At 38.9% G+C, this 27,321-nt stretch overlaps 1 protein-coding gene across 9 annotated transcripts in view; it reads left to right on the top strand.

Moving 5' to 3' along the window:
- The window catches only part of SLC15A5 (solute carrier family 15 member 5), an 85,611-nt gene extending 58,629 nt beyond the window's left edge, over window positions 1-26,982 (top strand). For 6 of the 9 annotated variants that reach the window (XM_037387429.1, XM_037387428.1, XM_037387427.1 and 3 more), the window contains 4 exons: window positions 1,283-1,414; window positions 9,528-9,636; window positions 12,163-14,887; window positions 19,657-26,982. In XM_037387429.1, the coding sequence (XP_037243326.1) occupies window positions 1,283-1,414; window positions 9,528-9,636; window positions 12,163-12,307 (386 nt within the window). In that variant the 3' untranslated portion in view covers window positions 12,308-14,887; window positions 19,657-26,982. The remainder of the gene's footprint in view (window positions 1-1,282; window positions 1,415-9,527; window positions 9,637-12,162; window positions 14,888-19,656) is intronic. The other 3 variants (XM_037387425.1, XM_037387426.1, XM_037387424.1) reach the window with 3 other exon arrangements.
- The last annotated feature ends 339 nt before the right edge of the window (window positions 26,983-27,321 follow it).

The raw sequence follows: 27,321 nt of genomic DNA, 5'->3' as shown, positions 1-27,321 counted from the left end.
GAAGCGAGGAGCAGAGTATGCAATGGGAGCAGCAGGGGTAATTTAGGCAAGTAGGATGCAGTTACCTGGCCTGAATTTGGCCGAGCTGTGTATTTTACACCCCTGCTTTTAGAAGGGAGGAATAGCCAAAAACTTTTTAGGTTCTTAGTGATTCGTGTTAGCTAGGACACTGATTGTACAATGTTTTAGACTATACTGTTGCATCTACAGATGGTGTCCCAGGCTCACCTGCTTGCTTTTTCCCTCAGACTTTTGGTTCTTATTGCGAATGAGGAAAAAACACTATCCATGTTTGGTTTTTTCTTTACTATGCTTCAAAATCTCTTGTTTGGACATCCAAATTAAAAAGGATGGAAGAAGATGATAATAAAATTTCATTGGTATTCAGAGCTGTTTCAGGCAACTCAGCATCCAAACAGGATCCTCTGCTGACAAAGTTTCTCAAGCTGGAGGTCATTCAAACTCAACTAATAAAGCAGGCTGTGAGAAACTGGGGCTTGGAGAACAAGCATGGATGAGGGCTCAAGGTGTGAAATTAGAAAACAAGGGGTTTTGATAATCAACGAAAGTTACTCAGAACAGCTATCATAAAGGCTTACTGCTACTGTAACTTAGTTTAGTCAAATTACAGCTGGTGGGTTTATTCATAATCATCCATGCTACAATGGCATGCTACAGCTCCTTGTCACCACCATGGCTGTTGCTTCTTCTGGTTAGGCTTCTGGCAAGAAAGTGAAGACCAATGTCTTAAAAATTAGCCAGCAGCTCTGGGGATTTCTCTCTGGGGAAGAGGAGCATTTTCCAGCCTTAAATTAAAGCAAGGTAACTGTCCAAGTTAAGGTAGAGCTCTAGATTTTGGAAGTATTCACTAGTGACCATGCTGCATTGGCTCCGGCACAGGAGGTGCTGCTGTCCTGTGGTTGAGTATCACATCCGCTCTCCTCACGCTTGCTGACTGTGGTGGTGTTTCTCTGGTCTTGCTGTGCCTGAGGCTTTGAAAGGTGAAAGCAACTGTCTGGGTGAAAGGTCTTTACATACTTGTGGAATACCAATAGTTGTATGTGTGGTGGTTTATTACAGAGATTAATTTAAAGAGTTTAGATAATTCTTTGTTAACAGGTAAATGCTAACATGTTCACTTGCCCTTCTGCAGCAAGGATATTCTCTGTAAAATATGGAAAGTCCCTATTAAAGACACTTTGCATTTTTTTTTGTCTTATCTATCTTCTACCATTGTTTACTTCCTTCTTTAATCTGTAACTATATCTGCTTCCTTTCTAAGGTTCCTTACTTTCATTCCGGCTTGTGCCAGAAAGAATTAGAGGGATTTCCATGCATTTTTTAACTCTCTTTAATGGAGCTGGCTGTTTTATGGGAGCTTTCATTGTTCAAACAGCCCATGCGGGCACTCAAGGTAAGAATATGCTCATGACCGGTGTTCCTGAGCAGTTTTCTAATATTATTGATTTGGAGAATTAGGCAGAAGAATTAAAGGTGATGCCAAAGTTTTATTGATTTGCTCTCACAATTAAGATAGAATTAAGATAGGAAATAGCCTTCTAGCTGTAGTCATCCAATTTTAATGAGTCATCTTAGTTTTGATAGAGCTATTGAAGGATGGCATCTTGCAGGAAGCCCTCAACTCCGATCTCTATACTTCTGTCCTGGAAGACAAGAAAATAAATTGTCTAGGAAGCACCTTTTTTTGTTCATGAAGAAGTATGTTCATGTTAGGCATGTTTATGTGGAAGCCTCTGGCCATGAGAGCAATATTAGTGCTTTGAAGAATGGAGAACATAACATGCCAGCCTTTCTATTCCACAGCGTTGCAGGGGAAAGGAGGTTGGGTTGAGTGTTTTAAAGCTCTCTGGGGAATTTGTTCCACTGCTTCCTTACACCTCTCCATCTGTGCAGCTACTGGAAAAGCCAGATTCTGGGACAGTATTGTCTCACTGTGGTTTTACCTTTTGCAGATGAGTTCTGCAATTCCCAGACAACTTAGTGTTTCAAAAGGAGTTATTTCAGATTTGGCCTCCTGAGGAGAACTTAGTATAAGCCCTGAACTGGAGACTTTTCTGGGTTGCTGACTTTCAAGACAGGCCAAAATTGTCTTAGTCTTTTTTTCCTTTGCCAATGAGTCTTTGTTCAATACAGAAAGGCTTGTTTCATAAGTAAATTTTAAAAGTCCTTGACCCAAAGGACAGGGATCCTTTTGCTCACGTGTCTGAAATAGTTCCACTTGCTGAAGCAGTACTTCTAAAGATGCTTGCCATCGATAAGTTTAATTGTTATTGCATTACAGAGAACTATTCTCTTACAGAGCACAACTGCTGGCTGTAATGCACAGCACCGCTGCAGTTACCACAGTTGCAGAACTTTGTAACTGCTCATAGTTAAGATCTGGGTTCTTCTCTTTCCTGCATAAAGAACCATGTAACTTAAAACAAGGGAAAGTGGGTGTTTTGAAAGTGACAAGAAATTTTAATTCCTACTTGCAAGATCTGAACAAACGAATGGTTCTTTGACATGCAGTGCTGTTTTCAAGTTAACTATTCCATTAAAATTTTATTACAAGACATAAAAGCATCACCTAGAGATGGGTAAAAAAAACAGGAATGCTTACCCAAATGAATCAGGCAAAGATCTAATAAGTACCGAGGTATCTAGTGTGGAGAGCAGAGCTCCTTGAATGTCCCCCAGTGGAATAGATCTTTTTTTCACTAGGTAATATGGGTTCAATGAAACTAACACTTCAAGAAAGATTGTATTGCTGACTCCTTTTTTTTTTTTTTTTTTTTTTTGTCCTTCCCCTCCCACTGAAAGTATGGAAATTACTAATTTTGATAATGTTGAAATATTTTGGTTTAGTAAAATTGACATATTTTACTGCACTTTGACTTTACCTATAATTAAATATTTATAAAATAATTAAGTATAATGTCAGTATCAAAACATTTTGCCTACATTGTGCCACGATATTCCTTTATAGAATATTTTTATATGAAGCAAAAAAGGAAATCAGTTTTTGCATTTGGTTTGCAATGCAGTAAATTTTTGTCTTATTTTATATCAAGGTGATTCATTCTTATTCTGTAAGCCTGTATGAAAACATTTAATTGATTCAAAAGAGAAAATGTTCCTTTCTTGCCAGAAATACTTTTTTATAAGAGCCTTCAAATTCTTATATTGGCTGGGACCAAAAAGCCTGTATTCTCAAAATTCTCTGCAGACCACATTTACCATGTCTTAAATCTTTTTGCTCAAGATTTTTGAGTAAATTGAAAAAGTTTCCTGGCTAAAATACTCCTTACTTTTATGAAGTTGGTTGGCCAGCTTCTCTACTTAGCTTTGGGAGAAAAAAAAAAAAAGTGCAACTGATGTCTGTCTGCAATTTTGTCAGACCTCCTCCTGTTCCTGTAGATGGAATGGACCGTGCCATTATCCTGAGCAAACATCACTCCTAAATTTCCAAGGAATTCAGTCTGTAGTCAAGTCAGATCAAGCTGCTGTATTAGGATGGAATAAGCCCCTAAAAAGGGGAAGTCCTTTGCAAAACTTGAACATCTTCAGAGAAAATATGGTGACAAATGTTTAATGTTTGCTCTGTTGCTGTAGTTAGGAGCATTAGAGGTTACTTTCCCTATTAGTATGTAACAACATGTTATTGGGCTCTCACATTTTATTTCTAGAAATAAGTGGAATCTCACTGGGTATCTTCTTCTCAGTGTTCCCTGCTTGAATGAGATTAATTATTCTAAGTTACCACAGTTCATGCAATTCACAACTTGTAAATAATGGAGATATTCCTCTATCTTCATTTGTGTTGTTATGCTTCAAGCTGAAGACATAGTGTGTTCCTCTACTCGTGGCAGCTAGACTTTTGTCCTGCTCACTCATAGATCAAAATAGGCTTGGGATCAGACTTCTGTAGACTGTAGTGTGGTACAGACTATAACAAAACCAAAGAGGCAAATCGGCTTGGTTTTGTTTTTCTCCTAGTTTGATAGGAAATGTTATATACAAAACTGTCTTGTTCCATTTGTATTTTTTTCCAACTCTTCCACTGTGCTTCTTATGGTATTCTTTGATGCTTGTGATGAAGAGTGTAAGACCAGCAAAATAATATTTTTTGTTAATTTATGAAGCCTAATGTTTACTTATGGAAACTTCTAAAGATGACAGCGCTTCAGAGAATAAAATTGTGACCACTCTTAAGTCAAACTAAGGTCAAATGACACAAATTAATCTCTCATTACTGACATTTGATATTTTTTTCATCTCTTTTAAAGAGCTTGTAAAAGATTTGGAATCTGGACAATTTATGGAACTGGGGGTAAATCAAACCAACTGAAACTTTTTTTTCCTCTCCCCTAAAAAGCTGAACTAATTTATTTATATTGGAAGATCAAAGTTCTGTCTCTTTTGCTGAAGGAAGATGATAGTGTTTATGCCATGGATTTGTAAGATTTAACAAGGCTTAGCGTGCAACTCTTGGGCTATGGCTGCTTTTGTCTTGTCCTGTGATTCTTGTTTCACTAAAACCTGAGCCAAGACTATTTCTGGTTCTCCCATCTCCAAGCAATGAGACCGTGTTTGCCATGAAGCAATTCAGGGTACAGTGAAGTAGATCCTCCAGTGTGTATTTTGAAGTGCTGAAGCACAGAGGGTGTTGACAAAATTTAAACATTTTTGTATCCTATTTCATGTCACTAGTTTAGAGTTTTATTTGGGTTTTTATTGGCAAAGTTGATCAGATATCAGTCACATTCAAAGCTGCATTAATCATTTTTAACGCATTTATGGAGAATGGTGCGAAGATGATAAAATAAGACTTTTTAAAAAATCTGACGAGTGCAAACAGATGATGGGTGACAGTGATATTTTCAGTACAAGCTGGGAAACTGCTTTCTTTTGGATCTCTTACCTCTCCTAACATTTTAACGGAAGAAGATGCAAGACAAAACCTGTCCTCCTATGCCAATCATTTCAGAATACATTTCTCTAAAAATATTAATGTAAATATGTAAGGAGAAAAAAGGGGGGGGGGAGGGGGGGAAGGGAAGGTCAGAGGTAGGAAACTACTCTGAACACAGTTTTCCTGCTTGTATTTAGAGAACTGAGGGGGTTTTGTGGGTTTTTAAGGGCAAGGGGTGGTTTGGTTGATTGGTGCTGTGGGTTCTCCCCACCCCCCCAGTTTGGAACCTTGTGCGATTCTAAATACCAAAGATAATAAAGCTAAAGGATATTTCTTTCAGTCCAGATGGTGGTGTCCACTGGTGCCTACTTAGCTAATAAGGATTAGAGGCAGACTGAGACTTTAATTTGGATATGATTAAACACTAAATATATGCCCAGTAGCATGATGAAGTGATAGAAGGCAATACAATCCTTTTGTAAGACATCAATTAATTTTTTCTGTGACAATAGTCCGGATAGGTTGCAGGATAGCTGTAAAAATGCAGGAATCCATACAGAATAGACTCACTTCTGGCATGTGACTGTTTTGCTCTGTCTTCTGTGTTTTCCCAATACTAAAATGTGACGGTGTTATTCAGTAATCCAAGCGCCTCTTATGCAACTTTGGGCTTTGTTGTGAATCCCTTGAGAGCTCCAAGGGTGCTGTTGTAGTAACAGATACCTGGTATGCACTAGTATATTTCAAAGGCTGGCTTACAGCCCTTTCCACGTCATCTTTGATGGATAGCGTTGCCAGCAGTTTGTCGCTGTCAGTCATCCACCAGAAGCAGCCCAAGAAAGTGGGTGGGTTTTTTTGTCCATGTCCTAAATCTTGCTTCACCCACTTTTCTGTCTGTGTTAGTAGGATCGAGTGTTTTCTCTTGGTATTGTGTAATGTTCCTCCTTCTTGTACTACCTGAGCATTTTTCAATGCAAAATCGACAGGACTGTAAAATGTCAGTGAAAGTTTACCAGGCACTTTATTTCAACGATATATGGTATAGCAGGCTTGAAGAACTGACTTTGCCTAGGCTTAATCTTCTAATTTCTTCTAAATTTGCCATGAAATGCATAACTGATTCACCTCTAACCAATAAGAAAAAGCTCTTTAAAATATACACAGCTAAAGGAAACTTCTGCTTCTCTGTGTTGATTCCTGCTACAAAGTATTTCCATTGTTGGAATAAAAATGGAAATCAGGAGCTTGTTGTAGAAAGTTAATTCCCAGTGAGCGATTATCTATGTGGCGAACCAACCCTGTAATTGGCACTTCTGTTGGCAATCTCCATAGAAAAGTAAAAGATTGACAGAACCCAAAGGCGATGTCTTTTGGGGGCAAGTGAATTGTCAGTATATTGCATGCTGATTCAAGGATGAGGAAGTGCTGGACTCTTCCAACACAGCAGTGCCCAGGGCATCTTACTCCAGTAAAAACAAACTGGCCCAACAACTTCCTGATGTTCGTGGCTGGGAGTGAAATCCTGGAAGTATGAAGCCCAAACCCAGTCAGTGGAGGGTGCTAGAGTCTGTGTTCAGCTGGTGGAAGCTGTTAGTGGGATGAGAGGTGAAAGTGTCTAAAGGGTTTTCATTCTAAAATGAAACACATGGGTGATGTTTTAACACTGGTGGCTGTTCTCCCAAGGCTTGCTGCCAGCACAGGATCCCCTGTGCAGTAAGTGTAGGTAGAAGTGAATGTAGTCCAGGTTTATCCCCTCTTTAATGGAAAACCAGCTTCCATTTAAAAAGGGAAGTAAAAATGAAGTAAATGTTTTTGGCTGAAAATAGAAAACGGTTGCATTAATCTTTGCTGTATCCACTGATGAAAATACGTATTGGCAGCAGGATAACAGTCTGGATATCTCTAGCACTGGTGCCACCCTTGTTTCTCCATAGAGGAAGGCACCCCTGACAAACCTTGCTACCTCTTGCTGAAAGGAAAGGAAAGAAAGCCTTGCTCCTTCCTCTTGCTCTGGATGGAGCAGTGAGCTGAGAGCGAGGTGGGGAGGGCTGTGGGAGCTGGAGTCTTACCATGCCCAGTCTGATCCTGGCCCTGCCTATGCTGTTGCTCTTATAATACAGCATTTTCCAAAGGCTTCGTGGTGGTGTTCTGGCCTCACTGTCTGAACGCTGGTGATTACTACAGATGCACAGAGGAGACAAACCCATGATCCACAGGCCATGGAGGAGGCCAGTGGCGAAGTGGGGGCAGAACCCAGACCTCCTGCTTGCTGTGCTGCCCTCTCACCCTGATAACACCAACCGTTCCCACTCTCAGCACTTCAATATGGTGCCTTTGCTAGCATTAAGGTAGTTTCAAAGGTCTCTTTTACTCCCTTCTCTTAGAAGCTGCTAAATTCCTCTTTCCTCCCCCCCCCCCTTTTTTTTTTTTTTAATTCCTTAGCGCTATTTTTACATACATAGTACCTATTCAGGTTCCATTGTAAACGCCATTCCATTAGGAAGCTCCTGCTGCTCATATAGTTAGCCTAGCCAATGTAAATAACCGAGCAGACAGTGTGAACTCTGCTTTGACAAGCTGTAGCGCCGAGCCCCATGCCTGCTTTCCCTTTCATCAGATACACACGCTCTCTCCGTGACTTCTATCGGCCACTGGGGGATGTGAAATGAAAAACTACCTGATTGTGAATTATGACAGTAAAAGTTTATAAGCTACTAAAATGAAGTTATAGCACCTAGGAGCTCAGTCAACTGACAATGTTAAATGATACGTTTTAAAACTCGCTCTGAGATAATGCTACAAAAGGAACCGCACATGCCGCGGTGAGGTGGGGCTGCTCTGTGACAGGCGTGGAGCAAACTGTGGAGGAGTTAGGGAAAACTGCTGCACTGATGACAGTTGTTCTCCGTTAATCTCAGGAGAGGTAAAGGTAACTGCTTTGAAAAGAAATGTGTTTACAATTCTAAGATGTGGAGGAAAGAGAAAGATGTAAATATATGGAGGGGGGAAGGAGTAGTGGGGTGTCCTTTGACTGCTGGAGCTCCTGGGCTGTGGAACTGCTCTTTCTCTCTAATTAGAAAATGTTGACAAGCTAAGAATGACATTGGATGGCTAAAGATGGCATTAGGGGGCAAAAGAATGGTTAAGGCTGCCAGGCCCATACAGCACAGCTGTGGCAAAGAAGGCTGCTTTTCCTCCTGTCCCTTTCAGGTCATTCCAGTGGTGAATAGCTACTATTCATGTGGGTAGGATTTGATAGCAGGCTTTGAGGGAGCAAAGAAAGGCATCCTTGGACGTGCTGGTGTTCCAATCAGAAGTGTGCTTTTGATCTGAATCTCCTGATCCTCTCTGATTTGCATCATGGAGTGATCTTGGAGCACAAAAAAAATATAATTCTTTCCTTTTGGATGGAACTAAACCAAAAAAATGCTCGTGCCTGATATGTTCCAGCTGTTAGTGGGAACTGGGCTGATGTGAACTCCCCCCTGAGCTGTGTATAGTGTGGACATCACGTTCTCAGCGCTGGCAGTTTCACACTCTGTATTTGCTCCTATTGCACTTCACTACTTGGTAATGAAGACAGGCTCTCTTCTTTAAAAGCAATAAATATCCCATATTCCTAAATAATGTAAAAGGTCGTTACAGCAGTGTAGATCTCTCTCTGATATTCTGTATCTACTGTAACTTCTTTTTCACCTTGGTTTTATGTTTTTGTTGTAGTTGGTTATGGTACTTCAGGTACTGATTGTCTTCAAGCACGGACTGACTGGAGCTGGCTTTCTTTTTAAACATCTTGATTACCATAGTTATTTACCACCTGAGCTTGTTTGCAGACTGGCTCCAATGCACAACATCAAAAGCAGTACAGTTGCAAACTAAAGCACACAAGAATAGAGGCAGGGAAGGCTCCGGGTTTACATAGGTGGTACAATCCTCTGCCGAACAGAGTTTAAGCTACCAAAATGTCCCAGACATCACTGCCAAAAGCCTTGGTAGAAAAAGGTCTGATTCATGCAAATAAACATCGTGTGTAAGACAAGGACACGTTACAGACTCATAGCTATAAAGGCAGCTATAAAGAAAGGTAAAGTAAAATGTCAGGTAGTTTCTTGACAGTGGAGCACCATCCAAAGAACTGAACAAATGCTTTTTATGCATGTGTGCTTTTGTTTTGCTTAAGAAGGGCCTGTTAAAAGCATGAGAGATGTAAATAAGGATTTCTACAGACCACCTTAATTCTGGCTTTTCCTAAAACTTTCACATTTGACACTCATTTAGCTATGTGCACAGGATAATATAGGGGGAAGGTGGCCCAATCATTGCAGAAGTAGCTGTGCAGAGTTAAGTTTTCCAGTACACTTCAAATTTTTTTAGGAAAGTTCTTCCATTTCTCTAAATCTCTATTGCCTATCTGCAAACCGTGAACAAATTACACTGTAGACTAAAAAAACCATAGATGCTGTGAGAATGAAGTCTGTATAAATAGCTACAGGGGGGTTCAAAGCACCTGCTGTGATTGTGTCTTACACAAAGTTATGTTTGTGTCTTTCATATGAGCCAGATCTCATCCTGCAAGGTAAACTAATTCTGCTTCAAATGTCTGCTTTGCCAGGCAACTGGTTTCCACACAAGCTGCATGAAGGTAAATTGGAGAGATTCTTCTTCTTCTTGGCTTCCTTAATGATGGTGAACACCCTGGGGTTCTGGACCATTGCACACAGGTATGTGTGGGAAAATGAAAGCTTGATGTTTCATTTGCAGATATGTGTAGAAATTCTTGTAAAACCTGTAAAGTAGTCTGTAATAAAGAATTGGTAGTGATAGGTCATATGTTATTGTTCAAGGCTCAAACTTTAGTATTTTTTATCTACCTTGAGGAGAAAGATTTCACAGGAAAAAGTATGTGGTAAAGTTAAAAAAAAAAAACCAAACCACAAACCAAAACCAAAACAACCCCACTGATAATTAGCCATAAATATTTAAGAGATCTTATTAACATAAAAATGTCTTGAAAAAAGAGCATCCTCTCCTTTACAGAAGGACATAAATATGTTGGCATAGAGTTTAGATCACATCACCAAGTTGTCTTGGTCATGGAACTGAGCTCTGCTGCACTTGGCTTTGTACCTATATATTGAAAATGTTGCTGTTGTCTTAATGAGCTTACATCTTTAGTATAGGACCATAGGTGAAGGGGTTGCAAAAATGTTACGGTTTAAGCCCAGCCAGCAACTAAACACCACATGGCCTCTTGCTCACTACCCCCATGTGGGGATGGGGAGATAATCAGAAGAGTAAAAGTGAGAAAACTCATGTGTTAGAATAAAGACAGTTTAATAGGTAAATGTGCAAAACTTGCACACACATAAGGCAAAACAAAGAATTCATTCACCACTTCCATGAACACCTGCCTGCCCAGCCACCTGCAGGAAAGCAGGGCTCCATCACACACAAAGGTTACTTGGGAAGACAAAAGCCCTAACTGCAAATTTTCCCCCCACTTCCTTCTTCTTCCCCCAGCTTTATGTACTAAGCATAACTTTCTATGATATGGAATATCCCTTTGGCTAGTTTGGGTCAGCTGTCCTGGCTGTGTCCCTTCCCAATTTCTTGTGCTCCTCCAGCCCACTTGCTGGCAGGGCCTGAGAAACTAAAAAGTCCTTGATTTAGTGTTAACATTACTTAGCAACAACCAAAACCATCCCTGTGCTGTCAGCATTGTTTTCACAGCAAATTCAAAACACAGCACTGCACCAGCTACTAAAAAATAAATTAACTCTATCCCATCCGAAACCAGAACACAAGAAAACAGCAGACTGCTACCGTTTAGTGTGGTATGCAGTGGTTTCAACAGAATAACCCTGAAATATTTTTGATACCCTACCAAGCAATGAGTTAAAAGCAACTTTCTGCTGGAGACAATGGAACTGCTCAATTAGCCCACACACAGGAACCAATTTTGTTACCTGTAGAGCCTAGATTTAATTCTTGCCTGAAATCTTGCCTGAAAATGCTAGGAACTCACAACTGCAATCCTCTTTTACATCCAGGGTAGTTTGAAAGTTCGTCTGCCTCCTATATGCTGGAACATTTAATCACAGTTAACTTTCTGTTGTCAGTGTTACAAGTAATACTCATAGTTGAGAACAGGGAGGGAAGCAAATTGTGCCACCACGAGTGGAAAGGGTCATGTGCGAGTGGCATTCTTTCTTAGGCAGTGGGCTGCAGTTCTATGGAAATCCTTCAGAAACCTTGATGCAGTAGTGATTTGATAATGACAATAATAGAAAATTTCCAAGGGCAGTGTACTTCTGGAACTCTTGAGAAAAATACTGCTTTTTCTATTACATATAGCACTAACTTTGCAGCACCAAAGATTGCCATAGCATCTTGTCAATTATTTCAGCTGTGACCTGAGACACAAGTGTCCTTTTATTCCAGTGGCTAGATTTTGATTCTTTTCTTTTAAATGTGACCCAAGTCATGATTAGAAATGTTTCTCTTGCATGTACTTTGTTTTCCTTTCAGAAGATGAAATTTTATTCTTCTGTAAAATGAAATTTTCATTTGTGACACTGTTGAAAACAAAAAGGTTTTGATTATCAAAAAGTGGCCATAGAATTGGGTTGAACTCAACAAATAATTTTGCCATAAATTAACGTACTTATATGAAGACATCTATTGACCTCCAGTCTTCCAAAAAAATTCCAGTTTTATTTCAAACTGGTATTGCACTTCAAATTTGAGGGACCTCATTTTTCAATAAGATGACCAAAGCCTACATGAAATATGTTTTTGAGGTCCAATGTAACTGTTTCATTTTGTGCTGAATAAGACTTTTCCTGGAAAGGGGAAAAAAGGGTGATAACTATTCAGATAAAGACTGATTTAGGGATAGGGGGTAATCCATCTTTAAAACTCTAAATTAGAAAAAGTACACTAAAATTTCTCTGAGGAAAAAAGCAGGTTTATTTTTAAAAAATTTGTTAAAATGACACAGTACACCTATGATTAACACCTGCACCTCATTTGGCACTTCCCGTTCTGAAAGGTTCTAGGAAAGCACATATCATTATCCTATTTTTCAGGCTGCTTAGAAGTCCAGGACTCAGAAGGCACTGTAACTTGTCAAAGATTACCTAATAAATGAGTGAATTAGGTAAATAGTGAATTTACCTAATAACGAGTGAAGCTAATCCCAGAAAGGATGATTATTTTGCTTTTTCCTTCCCTGTCCTCCCTTGCAGATACAAAAATCTGAATCAGGAATTCACCAATGAGTTCAGAGGAAGTCTTCCTGAAGAAAACCTTTTGAAGCATGAAAAAGCCATCAAGCATTGTGCTGGTGTCCTGGAAAGTTCTCCCATTTTGTCTCCTATGGAGAAAACTTGATAAAATTTCACCCTTTGACTAAATTTTGATTGTGTTATCAACCAGCTTTCTGATAAATTACCTAGCATACTTAAGTGGAACTGCCAATGTTATTTATGAATTATCTTAGGAATAATGTTATTTATAAGTTTGCAAAATAGCAGTCATCGTAGAACTTAACAGTGCAACATCCTGCAAGGCCGTAACACATCAAGGGCAAGCAGAGCTCACTGCTTGGCGTGGTTGATGGAGAGAGGCTTCTAACCTCTGTAGGGAAACAGGCATCCATGTGTATTCGTGCTTAGTAATGGTTCAAAATTAATAAACTCATGTATGCATTTAACAAATTACTTTGTGACTATCACTTACAAATAATTTTGGAGTCTGGTATTGACTGCTTGATACTTGCAAAGGTATACTGGTGTGCTCTTTTTGGCTGTGCTACTTATCTGCTACCCAGTCTTCAGCAAGTTGCTGCTTTACCTTCAGCAAAACGGACACAGCTGCACTAACCTTCTTTGCAAATTGCTTTGAGATCTACCAAAAAATATACTGGAAACTATATAACAGTAATAAGTCTGTAAAGTATGTCATGAAACGCTGATGCTGAGGCATCTAGTCTTTTATTTGGCTGAAGCACTGTGAGATTTGTCGTTCCTAAAGGATGATACACAGAAAATTGTTAGTAGGAGAACTGGAGACCAGGAATTTTTTACATCAAAATTACTAATTGTAGCCCAGGTGAAGGGAATTAGGAAAAGAAGATTGGGAAAGGGTAGCTGCAGGTGGAAATGGGTGGAAAAAAATCATCAGTAAAATGCATTCCACTTTAAAGATCTGAACAGTGTTAAACACTCCCCAAACTGGCTGACTTGGGTATTGTGAGTGATGCTAACCTAGCACTTAATATTGCATTTTTTAAAAGTCATATTACTAAAAAGAGTGAGGATTTAAATTATGTCCTTATGTGATAAAGAGACATACCAAACCCAAAAACTAAAGGAGTACTTTTATATCAAGACATTTGTATTGGAATTGGTAGTCAAGCCAGAATGCTTGTTAGATATGAGGAATGCTCATAGGAGAAACTACGTCAAAGGAATATAATGCACATAGTGACACAGAGGGTAATTTGTGAGCTGAAACTATGGAAGAGTTGGTAAGGATAGTGTCTCTCCACCTTTAACAATTTTTAATGCTGTACCTTTGGGTTGAATGTTGTGAAAGGGGGAGCAAAATGGTAAATACATCTAAGAAGTAGTAAGGAAAGCAGTCAGAAGCTGTTAGTTTGATCTCGCTAGTATTTAAGGTTGTAGTTTTTTTAAATTAAAAGAGAATATTTAAAATCATGAGATAAAAGGAAAATTGGATAAAATGCAACACAGATGTATCAAAGGTAGATTCGCCAGCCTGCCTTAATGCCTGTGTGTAATAAGAATTCATTTTCTAAACACAACATGGTAGACATGATCTGCCTTGACTTCAGTAAAGCATTTGACGTGTGTCCTATGGGAAATAACTTATGAAGATGGAGATCAGGGTCAGCAGAAGAGCTACAAGGTGGCTGAGGGATCTGTTAAAGCCCAGATGGCAACAGATATTGTAGAAAAGGAAGGTACCCATCTGGAAGCGAGGTTTTTTTGTGGAACCTGCTTAATATCTTCCTTTGTGGTAAAAGAGACGTGTGGAATGTGTATGGATGGACGGATGGTGGAGCTGAGTATACAACTCCCTGTTTGCCCTGTAAGGAGGATGGGGAGAAGGCTGCCTGCTTGCCTTGCCCTGCCTCTTGCCCTGCCAGCAAGAGGCAGGTTCTTTCTCCAAAAGTAACTGCATAAGCTGAGCTGGTGGTGGGGCTGTGAGACAGAGAGGCCGCAAAAGCGTGAGGGACCTAGTCTCCAAGGGCACCGAAGGCTAGGAGGCAGCCTGATTTCCCCATCTTTGAGTAAATCTGTCCATCCCACCTGACGAGCAATAAACTCAGCTTTAAGCTACAGAAGCTCCTAGTTTCTTTCCATAAAGAAAAAGTGACAAATTCCTGAAGACTTGACTTGACCTTTGTCTTGGCACAGAAGAGCTACAAAGATGCTGGCTGGAATCTGCTAACAAGAAGTTTGTGGTTGCTGTCAATGCTTTTGATAGTTATACACAAAAAGAGAAGAACTATGTAAAAGAAAAATCTAAAATTTAAGCTAGTGAGTATAATTGGGCTGGAGATGCTTTTAAAACTTCATGATATTTTGTTTGTTTGTTTGTTTTAACTGCAAAAATAACAGCAGTTGGGAACAATTTAAATCAAGAACAGGAGAACAAAAAAACTTTTTTTTTTCAGATAGTTTCTTCTGGTCCATGCTCAGGCTGAATGACCTCAAACTTCCTAAGACCCTTTTCTTTTTCCCCCTCAGAAATCAAAATAGATGACAGCAGAGAATGGAATGCAGCTATTGCAGTGTAATTGTCTGATGAAGATCATTCTGCAAGAGGATTATTTAACTTCCTGGGCAGGACCTCTCTGTCGTGCAATCACGCAAGAAAGGCTTTGAGCAATGGAGGAGAAAGCAGTTGGGCAGCCCTCATAAAGAGGCACTCTGGAAGATTCAGGTTAGAATGGGCTTTAGGATGAATAGGTGACTACTGAAAACTGCCTTCTTCACATAGGGTAAGGCTTCTTCTCTCAGATTTAGTTAAGAATTTGGCCTTTTGGATCTATGGCAAAAGGAAAGGGGTGCTGATTGCTGGATTTTTACTTATTTCAGCTGGTGGTGCAGAGGAAGCTATATGCAGAAGTCTATCAATCATGCTTGCTGTTATGACACAGCAATTTAGTAGCTATACCCACCAGACAGGGATGCTTCTTGAACTGAAGCATCTGGGACTCCATACAAAGCTGATGGACTTCTTTGCACTTTCAAAGCACTGCCTAAATTTTGTAAATCTTGTACCAGCACACAGTGAAATTAGTATGAAGGACTCTATAGGTTTGGCCTTGACTTTGAAAGAAGCTGCTTTTCAAATCTGGTTTAATACAATAGAAAAAAAAAGAGGGGACAGAAAAATAAGATGTGTTTGCATGTGAAATGTTGCAATAAGCAAATGGAAAACATTAGAAAACTGCCTTTTCTGCAGCATTTTGCTGATCTATGGCAGTTTTCATAGGGAGATAACAAAACATTCTGATCTGATTGCCTGTGTTTGGGGTCATCTGTTGATCTTGTTTTGCACAAAATAAATCTAAGATATGCATGCTTTAATCTTCATCATAAAGGATTATAGTTTTGAAATTTATTGCAGAAAAAATTACCTCCTAAATGAGGTTAGGAGTGACCAGAAACATCCCAGTTCAGTTTTGTAGTTTTGAGTACTGCCTAAATTCTCTAAATCTTGTCCCAGCACACAGTGAAATTAACATAAAGGACTCTGTAAATTCAGTCTTGCCTTTGAAAGAAGCTGCTTTTTTGCTGTCTACCAGCTCTAGTTATAACTATTTGAGTAGGTGCTGTGCCCAGTGGAGGTCATTACTAACCTTGAATAGCCATATGTATGTTGATTACTGCTTGTACAGTTTAGGGTGGGTTTTTTTTTAAAGGGTGAAATGTGTGTTTTATACTGTATTTGTGTATGCATATACAAAAAAATACAAGTTCTGTCCCAGACAGTTCAGTGAGCACCTCAGTTAAGTCTAAATGCATGGGACACCATTTTGAGTGAGGAAGGGTGAAGAAAGCTCGCTGGAGAGGATTAAGATCTCCATCTGTTAAGTTTGCACTGATGATAAAACACATGCTCCCAGTTGGAACAAGATGCATTAAAAGAGCAATTTCACTTCTACTGCCTAGCAACAATGTCATTGAGCACCTGCAATAGTTTAAACATTAAGCATAATTGGCTTTGCTTGACATAAATCTGTAGTTTTGTAAATAAGAGCAGTTGAGTTTCCATGTAATACCAATTAGCTATAAGGAATGCTTTGTTTGCTGAAGCCTGCAGCTTTGCAGAGGAAAGAGGGAGTTGTTAAGACTCAGCAGTAGTAGTCAGAAGGTAGAACCCAGATCAGACATTACATCGGCTTTGAGTGTCCTTATGCAAGTTATTTAATCCATTTCGGTCAGGTTCCCTAGGTATGAAAGGAAGAATATTCAGAAGTCTTTTTTTTTTTTTTTCTTTTTCTTTTTTTTTTTTTTTTTAAAGAAACCTGAGTAAGTCTGATTCAAATACTTTGGAGGTAATTTGACAGCATTAAACCAAACTGTATGGGTCTGTGCTGGATTTCTTTTCCCTTCTTTTAGCTGGAGCTACTATTGCGTCTTGAAAGTTCTTGTAAATTTTCTAGAATCACTTGCTTTCTGCCAGTGATGGAAAAAAGCTGTTTGTGACACACTTGATATGAAAATCAGTCTTGTTCAGCTTCGGTGGGAACTCTGCGTTGTAAAGATGAGGTAGGGGAGTGCCTTCCTTGTGGCCCTAGGACAGAGCTGCAGATCAGAACTAAAGCTTTTAGAATTTAGCCTGGTGTTTGTTGCTTGTGACATGTACGAGTTTTGCCTTGGCAAGGGCAAATACAACTACCTTCCAGAAGATTATTTGAAATCTCCTGTGTTTTAATATCAAAAATTCCAAAGTCTCCTCATCATGTCTCTTTTCTGAATAGAATAAAAACTACCTTTTCTTTTCTATCTACCTGGTCTCTAGAAAGTCCCACCACAGAAATAATATTCTGTTGATGTAGCGCTTTAAATTATTCTATTTTCAGTCTCTGTCTGTAACCATAAATATAGATTTTCTCAATTCAGAGGAGGTTGGCTTTTGAACCTTAATGCAGTTTACTAGTACTGGTGCTGACTCTTTAAAGTTAGTTACTCAGTGCTAATATTCAGTGATAGTAAGACTGAGAAGAACTGCTCTGACAATGATTTTTCAGTGTTTTGAAGACACTTCATCTCTGCAGCGTACTTGATAGTGCATCCTAAGACTACCAAATTGTGGATACGGTCTACACATTTTGTTGGAGAACACATACTCTAAAAGAAAATCAGCAGAAACTTTCTGTAGCATGTTTTATGACCAGCATCTTTTCCTACCTTGCTTTTTTCTTTGGTTGGTTTTTGTTTGGGTTTTATCTTTTTTTGATGGTGGGGATTGGGTTGGGTTAGTTTGAGGTTGTTTTTTTGTCTCATTGGGTTTTTTTCCAGATTAAATTAAAATGTGTAGTATTTATATCTACAGTTTGTCTGGGGAATAGTCCACGTCTTTTCCAAACACCAGGATTTTATGTAGAGCCTAAATATGCTCTTTCCGATTACCTAATCCACTTTGAGGAAAAGGCACGTCTAGAAAATACTGCAGGTATTAACCTTACACTTTGAGGGTTAGGCTTTTTTCCTGTTACTGTGGGAAACTCCTGTTCAGGTGCTTGCTTGGTCACATCTGGAACAGCTTAGCTTAGAACAGAGGTCTTGAAGCTGAGTCTTGTATACCCAGTGGAGTGTGCTGACTGGATGGAGACTAAATGTAGAAGTGCATATTTTCTGGATACTCCTTTTTATATTTTTTTTTTCCTTTTTCCTTTCAGATAAGAAGAAATGTTTTGAAATCTAAAACACTTTACAAACAAACCAAAAAACTCAACCATGATGATGGGGGAGGGAACCAACAAATAAAACCTTACAGCAGTCAGCATTTGTCTTACCTGCTTTGTAGCCTGGTAAAAAGCATCTTTTGAAACCAGATCCTGAATGCTTTTATTATCATGTCATGTGAACTTCAGAAGCAAGATTGCTGATGAGGCTGGGGATAGTAGTTATAGTGGCACTTAGTAAAAAGGCACAGCAAGTTATCTCAGCTTTGTTTTTTGGATGGTCAGCGAATGCAATATGAAGGTACTGTCTGTTTATCTGGCAGAAAGAGGCAATCTTTGATACCAAGCAAAATCATAAATTCATAACAGATGTTAAATAGTAAACCAGAGGTTGCAAGATGCTGCTGCTTGAAAGCAAATCCAGCACTACATGCAATTCTGAATTTCTTTACCTTGGCTCATAGAGTTTTCCTGTTGTCTTGAAATTGTTCCTTTTTTAAATATTCAGGTGAAAAACCTGAGAGATTTTAATATCATGCTAACAGATGATAACCCCCTTAACAAGCTTTGTCACTGTTTATAAAGAGCTGTCATTTAGTGGAAACACTCTTTAAGCTTAAGCTGTTTGTAAGCTAAACTTTAAAGTGAGACTGTTGTATAAAACCTTGAGCATCCTGCCTTACATATTCTGTGGGCGGAAAAAAAACATCCTATGGAATGTATGTGACTTCAAGGGAGAAACTTCATTGCAGAGATCCAAATACAGAAATTATGCAGGTCTTGCAAAAATAAGCAAATAGTTTCAACAACAGAGAGAGCATCAAACTGCACCAAGGTGTAAGAAGGTGATTATTACCTATTTGAAAATGATATTGCTTCATTATGGAAGAGCTTTTGATTGCTAATCTTTGCTTGGGGTAGGAAGTTATTTTTGAGAATAAAGGAGAGTGGATGAAGGTGTTGTCTGTAAGATTGCATAGATGTTAAAAAGTCTAAGTAGAGTGGCACTGAGGGCACACCTAAATTATGTATTTCTTGTATTTAAAAAAAAAAATGACCAGAAAGAGGGTAGGTACCTTTGTAGTTCTGGCTGAAACAGTTGAAGTTTATAACTTAGTAAAACCAGTGCTTCTATTCTTTTCAGTTCCAATGTGAATTACCAGTCAATTGATTCTTGCCTCTGCAAAGTTTGTTCATCTGATTCATGGCTAAAGTGAACTATTCTCTGTCAGTTATTTAAAATAACATTCCCTGTTGTAGTAAGGGTTGACTAAATCATGGTTATTTTTTCCCCAGTTAGCATTTTCAAGCTATCTTCCTATGCACTTAGTGAGTGTTACACCTACCTTTCGACATTCTTTAGAAAACAATATTCTCACTTTCTTCAAGCCTTTTTAAGATGCACTGAGTTCCAAATAATCACTTGCACAGATGCTCATAAATGCTTCTTTTTTTTTTTTTTTTTCCAAGATACTTGTGCAGTTCCAACACAGGCTCAGGCATGTAGATCCTTCAGAAATGCTCAGAGAGAGTGGCCCAATTTAAATTATCTATTGAATGCTGAAACACAAATTGCACATGAAATCCCCAAGCTTCAAGGGTCTCTGGCAGGTCACATCCTACCAGTCACTCAAACATTTAGTCAGTGCTACCCCCATGCACCTATGAAACTGAGGCTGTTTGACACCTCTGAGAATATTTCTCATGTTAGATCTGTTGTAAATGAGCACATGGTCCAGAATAATTAATGGTAACACTTCAGTCCTTTTTTGACAGAGTTGTGTTTCTTATGCAGTTTGCGCTGGTCTGTCTATTTAACTGCAATCAGCCATGCCTGAAAGACAGGAAAGAACAAGACGGACAAGTGTGTCAGTGAGTGAACCTCTTTTCTGTAATTAGAAATGCACAGGGAATAAATTATTCTCTAATTCAAGCTGTCCAGCTCACACTAATAATAACAACCCAAGAAGCAATCTGTTTATAAAAATTAAAACAGAATTTGTGAGACTCCTTAGTGCAAGACGGGATTTGCTGTGTAGTCTTTTTCTAGTTTATCATCCTTAAAGGGCTCCATTGAGGCATTGTGAGTGTTTCAGGCTGGACCACACAGCAATTTCATGTATGTATTTTCTATCACACAAGAATAACCAAAACTTAATCAGAGAGAACTGTAGCAATTCTGGGGCAAATTCTTCTCTGCTAAATTAATGGCTGATAAAGAACAAATGCTATAGAATAAAGGTATGAACAAACTTGGCCTAAGCCTTGTCCCCACTTCTGCGGACACCTTTTAATACTTCTCCGTTCGATTGTCTTCCAGCTCGCACAGGCAGAACCTTTGCTGTGGAGGTACTGAGGAGGACCCTAGCAATGGCTTGATAGTTTTTGTTTTACCTAAACAATTCCTATGAGCCTGGTAATTCTTTGTAAAGACTAATGGGGTTCAGTTGTATCTTTAGTGGCTAAAGATTTATTTTAAATTATGCCATGGTAGGCCTTAAAATTTTCCAACCGCAATAATACTAAAACTGGAGGAACAGACTGATTCTGAAAGGTCTGTCTTACTATACAGCCATAAGACTACAGGCTAAACTCCTCCTGCTCTAGGGCAAAGAGAGTGGATAGTATCTTGAACCTTCGGGCCCCAAAATGTTTGCCTCAATGGATTTTAACTGTTTCTTGATATTTTTTTCTCTTTTATCCTGTTTTTTTCCCCTAAACTTGCATAGGTCTTAATTATGGCTGACTTCTGATTGTAGCACCTGATTAATGCAGAGCACTCTCACTGGACTTCAGCTTCCAGTCAAGTGGACGTGTAACGTCTTGAGGGTGGAGGAGGTGCCAGAGAACCAGCTTTCTAACAACAAGTCTGAAAATGAGAGTGCACAGTCTCCATTTTAAACCTGGGAAAGTAATCAGGTCTGGGGATTAGATATGTTACTTATCCTCCTTTAGAGCCAAAAGCTATAAAGAAACCACTCAGAATTTGAACAGCTGTCATAAAGCATCCCTGACATTTTTAAGCAATCTCAGATCTTTGGATGAAGAGTCATGATAGTAACTCTTATTTTGGGAAGGCTGAAACGTACACAATGAATTCTCTCTGTCAGACAACATGCTGCAAAAGAGAGTGTTGACTACAAGAAGTCAGCCTAACAGGCAACAATTTTTTATTATTATTGTGAAATCTCAGCAAATCACTTTATCTATTTTATTCTTCATACAAAGCATATGTATTGTGGTCAGTTGCTGATCTGAAAGTATAGATGAGATCCAGGGGAGGGAACAAAAGCTATCTAGGTTTTCTGGCACACTTGTGTATATACATCACTTCAAACTGAGGAGAACAAGCTTGAAGATTCACTGGCCAGTAATTCAGAGTACCTAATTAATTTAATTGCAAACCATGAAATTCTCAAATTAATTTATTATTCAAATGTATTCATGCACTTCCCTTCCCCAGGGCTCTCCCCCTAAAAAAACCTGCCTTTTCATTGCAGCTCTGTTTTGTGAACATCTGAAATCCAAACAAAAGAATATCCAGTGTGTCAGACCAGTCAGTCTTCTGATGGTGTGTGAGGGGAAAAAATACAGAACAAAATACAAAACCCTTCTGGTAAACATTTCCAGGCATCCAGGCTGAAGGAGGTATCCTTAATTCTGTTTTTCTGTTCATCCCGATAGCTTATGTAACTAATCAAAATGCTAATAACTAAACATAATACTAATTGCCAGTTCAGCATGTTACAGTGAAATGTGCAATTTAGGTGCTTGTTTTCAGTTTCTATCTCTTTTTAGTATCTCTGCTAGTGCTTGTGCTCTTGCAGGCTTCTTATGCCTTGCTCTTTGAAGTCCAAGGCAAAATCAGCCATGGCCCACATCCTTCGCTGATTGTGATTCTACAAGTAGTAGGAAGAGGGGAGAAAGGATGGAGGAGAGAGAATAAACTCACAAATCACCCTCACAGCATGCAAACTCTTCAAATACTATTTTGTATGAGCAACTGCTGCTCTTCCCATAGCTTTGTTGTTCACCATCTAACATCAGTGAGCTGTGCTAATAGAAGGATGTGGGGACAGAGGAGGGAGCTGGTGCTTTTTGTGGTGCAACTTCTCATTACAAGCATGAACAAAGTCATAAGTTATCAGAGCTTGAGCTTCCTAACTCTGCAAAATAGACACATGGTTGATTTGAAATTCGCTTTTGAATCTATTAGCAGGAATCAAAAAATAGGATGACCTCTTTCCTTTTTATCATAGTAAGCAAGGCACTTGGTCCTTCCTTGATGGCAGAATTGGGTCTGGCTTTTTATCACATGACAAAAAAAACCGAGTTGATGCTAACACCTCTGCTTCCTACACCTTCACATGAACTTGAACCTCTCATACGACCTGACCTCAAAAGAAGGATGTGTAGTAGTCTTCCTGGTGTATTTCGGGATTTGTTTTTGTTTTCTTTTGCCTTTTCCCACTTTCATCCCATCAGTGCCCTCAAAGCTTTGATATGAAGAGTACCCCATAGCATTACAGATGTTCTCTTGTTATTACAGCTCTTTTGGATGCTTTTGACTGGCAGCTGCTGGGTAGTCTTATGCTGGCATCCCTGCTCCTGCTCACCTTTCCTCTCGCCTAGGTGCAAAGGCCTTTTCTATTTGCCCCTTTGCACGCCACGCTCTAATCCAGGCTTTCTGCACATCTCAGAAGTAACTCTGCTTTCCTGTCTCCCTCTGAGGATCTGTCACCCAGCCTCACTCGGCGTTGCATTATTAAGCATTGAGCAGACACCGAGTGAACTTGGTGAAAATTGTATTTGGGGTGTTTCTCTATCAGCTTGTGTGATGTGCTGTTCCCCTGCTCTCTGGGTTGCTCCCACACAGGCAGGCGTGTGTGTGTGTATCTGCGTGTGTTGGGGAATCGACTGCTGTGGGAATCATCTCTACCTGCCTTCTTGCATGCTCCCTGCTCTTTGTCAGACCTGCTGGTTTTGTAACTGCTGCATTTGAGGAACGGTGGGGACATCCAGCGGTCACATGGGTGATAATTAATTACTCCCGATCCCGTCAGTAAGATCAAATTTCCAAGCTTGCTTGTTTTCTCAGCGTTTGACTTGTTTTTCATCGTAGCTCATTATGCTGTAAAGTGCCTGACAGGTTGGGATGACTTCTTTTTCTTGTCTTTTTCTTCCTCCCTATGTGATGTTGCTTCATATCCATCAACAACTGAAATCAGGAAATTGAGCCTTTCTCAGAAGAATATCTGAGGATATCTTTTAATTGCTTTTCAAATGGAAAATTTGGAAAAAAGAGTAAGAAAAATATTAGCTATTATTTTGAGTGTGTAACAGAGGAATAAATGGTAAATAAATGTTATTGCTAAAGGTGACAGATATATTTTTTTTGTAATTGATGACAAATAATCACAACTTCAACTTTTTATGCAACTTTTTCAAATTACCTCCTGCATAATTCATGTGTACCTTGGTTCATCTGGAGTCTGTAATGAGACTGAGAGGAGCTGTCTCCTTCCCTTCTCTGAATCTGGCTGTGATCAGATTCACTCACTGCTCATCGGGGGAACGGAGTCTCCCATTGTACTGGCTGAGTGGGCTTTTCTGGAATAATCCTAAATGGGAGAGTTTTTAAAATAAATGGATAACAAAAGACCCGTTTTGTGGTTGTCATAATGTAGAATAAAAACATCAGTGAATTCCAGACCTTGACATCAGAAGGTGGAAAGTGTTGTTTGCCCAGTCTGGTGACTGCTTGTTATATGATCATGCAGAGGAGTCAACTGTCCTTTGCCCACTTAGTAACTCCAGAAATGACACCAGCTGTAACTAATCTAGTTAGTAGCATCAGAACAGCAATATGTCTATCTGCTGTGCATCAGAATAGCCAACTTTGCTTCCTAGTTTTGTTCAGAAATATGAAAAAAGAAAATGAACCCTCCAGGGATCGAGCAAGCACATCAAAATCTATCTTTTTTTTTTTTTCTCTCTTAAGAAAAAAAGAATGTATGATAATTTTATGTAATATTACTATATTCCTGTTAATCTATCTAATACAGGAAACATTGCCCTTTTTTTGTTGTCAAACTACAAATTAATTTAAACAATATGATTGTTCCTCTGCTGTTTTTTATTTCCACATTGAGATAAGATTTGTGGAAGCCATGGGAGAAATTCTAGTAAAGGTCACTGGCCTAATCATAAAACGTCTTTAAAAATTTTATGATCCTTTAATGGAGTGCTATTGGGTAATTCCTCCTGGAAAGGACCTAGCTCTGTAATAAAGCCTTTCAAAGGAACATGGCAACTTTGGTACAGCTGTCAGCAACTATTTTCCCCAGGTTTGCACATGGTACCTTGGTGGCAGTGATCAGCAGAAATGCTTTAAATGTTTGGAAAACATATGATGCACAAATGAAGCAAGAGAGAAGTAATGGATTCTAAACATTACCTTGATGAAAGAGTATGACAATCACAACAAGCGAAATGCTTATAAAGGAAAAACATTTGTAGAAAATGCATTTGTCATCTGAACAAGTTATATTGAATTATCTCCACTTTATTTGTGAAATAACTGCCTGGTTTCAGTGTAACACGATGGTGAAATTTCAACAAATCCTTACTTTTGCCTGGGTGATGGAGATCGTGGGAATGCTATACTGGAAAATCTGTGGTATTCTCCCATTTTCTGTTGTTCTTTGCTGGCATTTTCCCCATGCACATTCATCTTCAATTCCTGCTTCAAAAATTCAGATAAACATCATAAGGTAAATAAGGGTTGTGACTGAACTTATGTCAGAAGTAAGTATTTGCATACCCTAATTTCTAAAAACAAGTGTTTCTTTAAGCCAGACCTGGGCCTTTTATCGTCTGGTGGAAATCTTCCGAATATTGAACTGTTCTTACTGATACCAAGCTTTGAAACAAACTAATTTTGAAGGGCTGAAGAAATGTTATATACATGGTTTTCACATGTTGCTGACACTGTAGTATTGAACTTTCTCGTTTCCTTACAATAAAATGGAATTCTAGGGCCATTTGAGGGGGTGCTCAGGAAAACTCGGGGCTGTGCATCCTGTGTAGCAGGTCATTAATCAGCGCAGTAGCAGAGCTGAGGCTGCACGGCAGCTCACCTGTTTCCTCCTCCACTTCTTTCTGGAGGGAGCTGCTGCTGCTTCTACTTAATGTCTCCAAACAACCTACAGTAATATGCATTTGAAGTTCTGCCAAAGGAAAGTGTAACAGTGCTTTGACGGTAGCGGATATTGTGAAGATAGGGGGTTTTTTTGTTTGTTTTTTCATTTCTGGAGATGAGCCTTTCCGTTTTTGCTTGAAGTTTTGCTTGATTAATGTATTCATTAAAGAGGAGTGACGGTAATGATTAAACAAAAACATCTTTAAAATGCAGAGTTCATTTCAACCCATTTGGTTTTGTTGCACACAAATTGGATTGGCATTGCATCCTGCACAGCAGGTACTCCACTTGAAATCAAAGACAGATGCTTTTATAGGATTAGAAAGGATATCTTGAGGGGTGGAGGAAGAGATTGAGGCTGGGGGGTTTTGTTGCTTTTTCTTGTACTTTTTAGTAATAATGGTAAATGAATAGTGATAATACTGCTGTTTTGTCTGCCTTGAGTACTAATAATGTTGTTTGCTTACAATTAAAAAGAAATAAAAGCTCCATTGTAACTTGAATTGTTAACAAATCAAGACTACTTAACTGAGATTCTTTCCCTCATAAATAGCTAATGACACCTGAGTCTGAATTTTAATGCTAAATATCTCTGAATGAAAATATTTGACTGCTGAATCATGCCAGGCAGCCACATTGATTTTTTTATTATTTATTTTGTTTTTAATTATCTGGCAGCACACATGTCTTTTAAGCGCTTCCCAAATCACTTAACCTAGTCTGTGCTCAAATAGAAACCTGGTGAGGGAGCTGGAGCTTGCAGGGAATTGTAGCTGGTTATAATAAATACAGTTGAAGCATCTCTCTCGAATGGGAGATCTCCAAGACTGACTTGTGTGCAGAACTGCTGAAGATGCTGATCTTCCTCAAATGCACTGCAGCTAGTTGACTAAGGAAGCAGAGAGGGGGGACAGGTCTGGGCTCCTATGATTCTGGCAGTACCTTCCAGTTGAAATGCCCATTCTGGGGCAGTTGGGTCATGTGCACCCAGTGAAAATTGAGTTTGAGTGAAATATCATCCTGAGCACCCAGACCCCATTTGTCAGCAAACTACAAGCCAGCGTTTCCCCCAAAACATTTTGAGATTGATTGGCATGAAAGGTGATGGTGTCATGTTATTTTTGCCGCAACAGTATTTCTGCATATTATAGTCTTTCTGATAGTGGCTACTGTAGCTTGCACTGTTTGGCACTTTCCACGTAAACCATTCTTTTCCACATTTATGTTTACAAAATATTTAATCTCTTTCTAAAGATATATATTCAAAGAACTCCTTCCGCTTCTTGACAATGTAAAGCATCAAAACCATCAGGGTTTCCCACTGTAATTGTAAATTTTTCTTTTTTTATTATTATTATTTAAATACTGTATTATTTTTAATCAAACCTTAGCCTCACCTGTACAGACGACAGTTGAAGAGAGGACCCTCTTGCTGAGAATATTCACTTTTTTTTTAGTGTTGTTGTTAATTTCCTTAGTGTGTCCAAAGATTCAAATTACATTCAGGGTTCACTTCTCTGTGCGTTTACTGAATACAACAGATGGAGCTTCTCTAACCCTAGGAACTTGTTGGTGCCTTTTGAAACAATGAAGAAAAGAGTACTGAGAAACAAGAAAGAAATATCACGTTCAAAATTTTTGTTCAGCTAATGTCTTTTGATAACATCATTTTGTGTGATTTGAGTTTCATTTCAGCTGTTGGTGAATAATATCAGTTCTAGATGACGAGAATCATGACTGCAGTGGACTCTTGTTCAGGGATTAATAAAACTTGCTTTCATTTCGCTGCCTGGCTTGACTTAAAGCCCTTTATGGGGGTCTGAGTGTGCCCAGTACAGTTCATATGAATGTGTGGCATGACCTATAGGATTTTTCAACCATAAAGTCCTAAAATTGCCATAAGCGTTTTCTTTATTGTTGTTACTGGCTTTTGTTACATTTCCTACATGTTATCTGCAAGGTATACGGTTTACAGAACCCAAAGAACTACATTTAGCTATTGATGATCATACCATAGTAAGGTGTGGCATTTTCTCATACATGACTTTACTGCTGCAGACACTAAAATCCAGGAATCTAAAAATTATAATTATTGCCCTAGACTCCTACCTGACTTTACTTTCAAAACTGATCTCTATTGCAGATTTAACCATATATTTTTCTCCTACTTAAATCCTTTTCAAGGTTTGTCTAGCTCTAGATTTCTTTAACTGTGTTCAGCGTGTATTCCTAGACTGGCATTATGAATTCTTGATGGGG

Source organism: Falco rusticolus, chromosome 5 (genome assembly GCF_015220075.1).
Source record: "Falco rusticolus isolate bFalRus1 chromosome 5, bFalRus1.pri, whole genome shotgun sequence".
Lineage (NCBI taxonomy): Eukaryota > Metazoa > Chordata > Aves > Falconiformes > Falconidae > Falco > Falco rusticolus.
The sequence above is the reverse complement of the archived record's forward strand: the minus strand, read 5'-3'. Positions and strand labels throughout refer to the sequence as shown.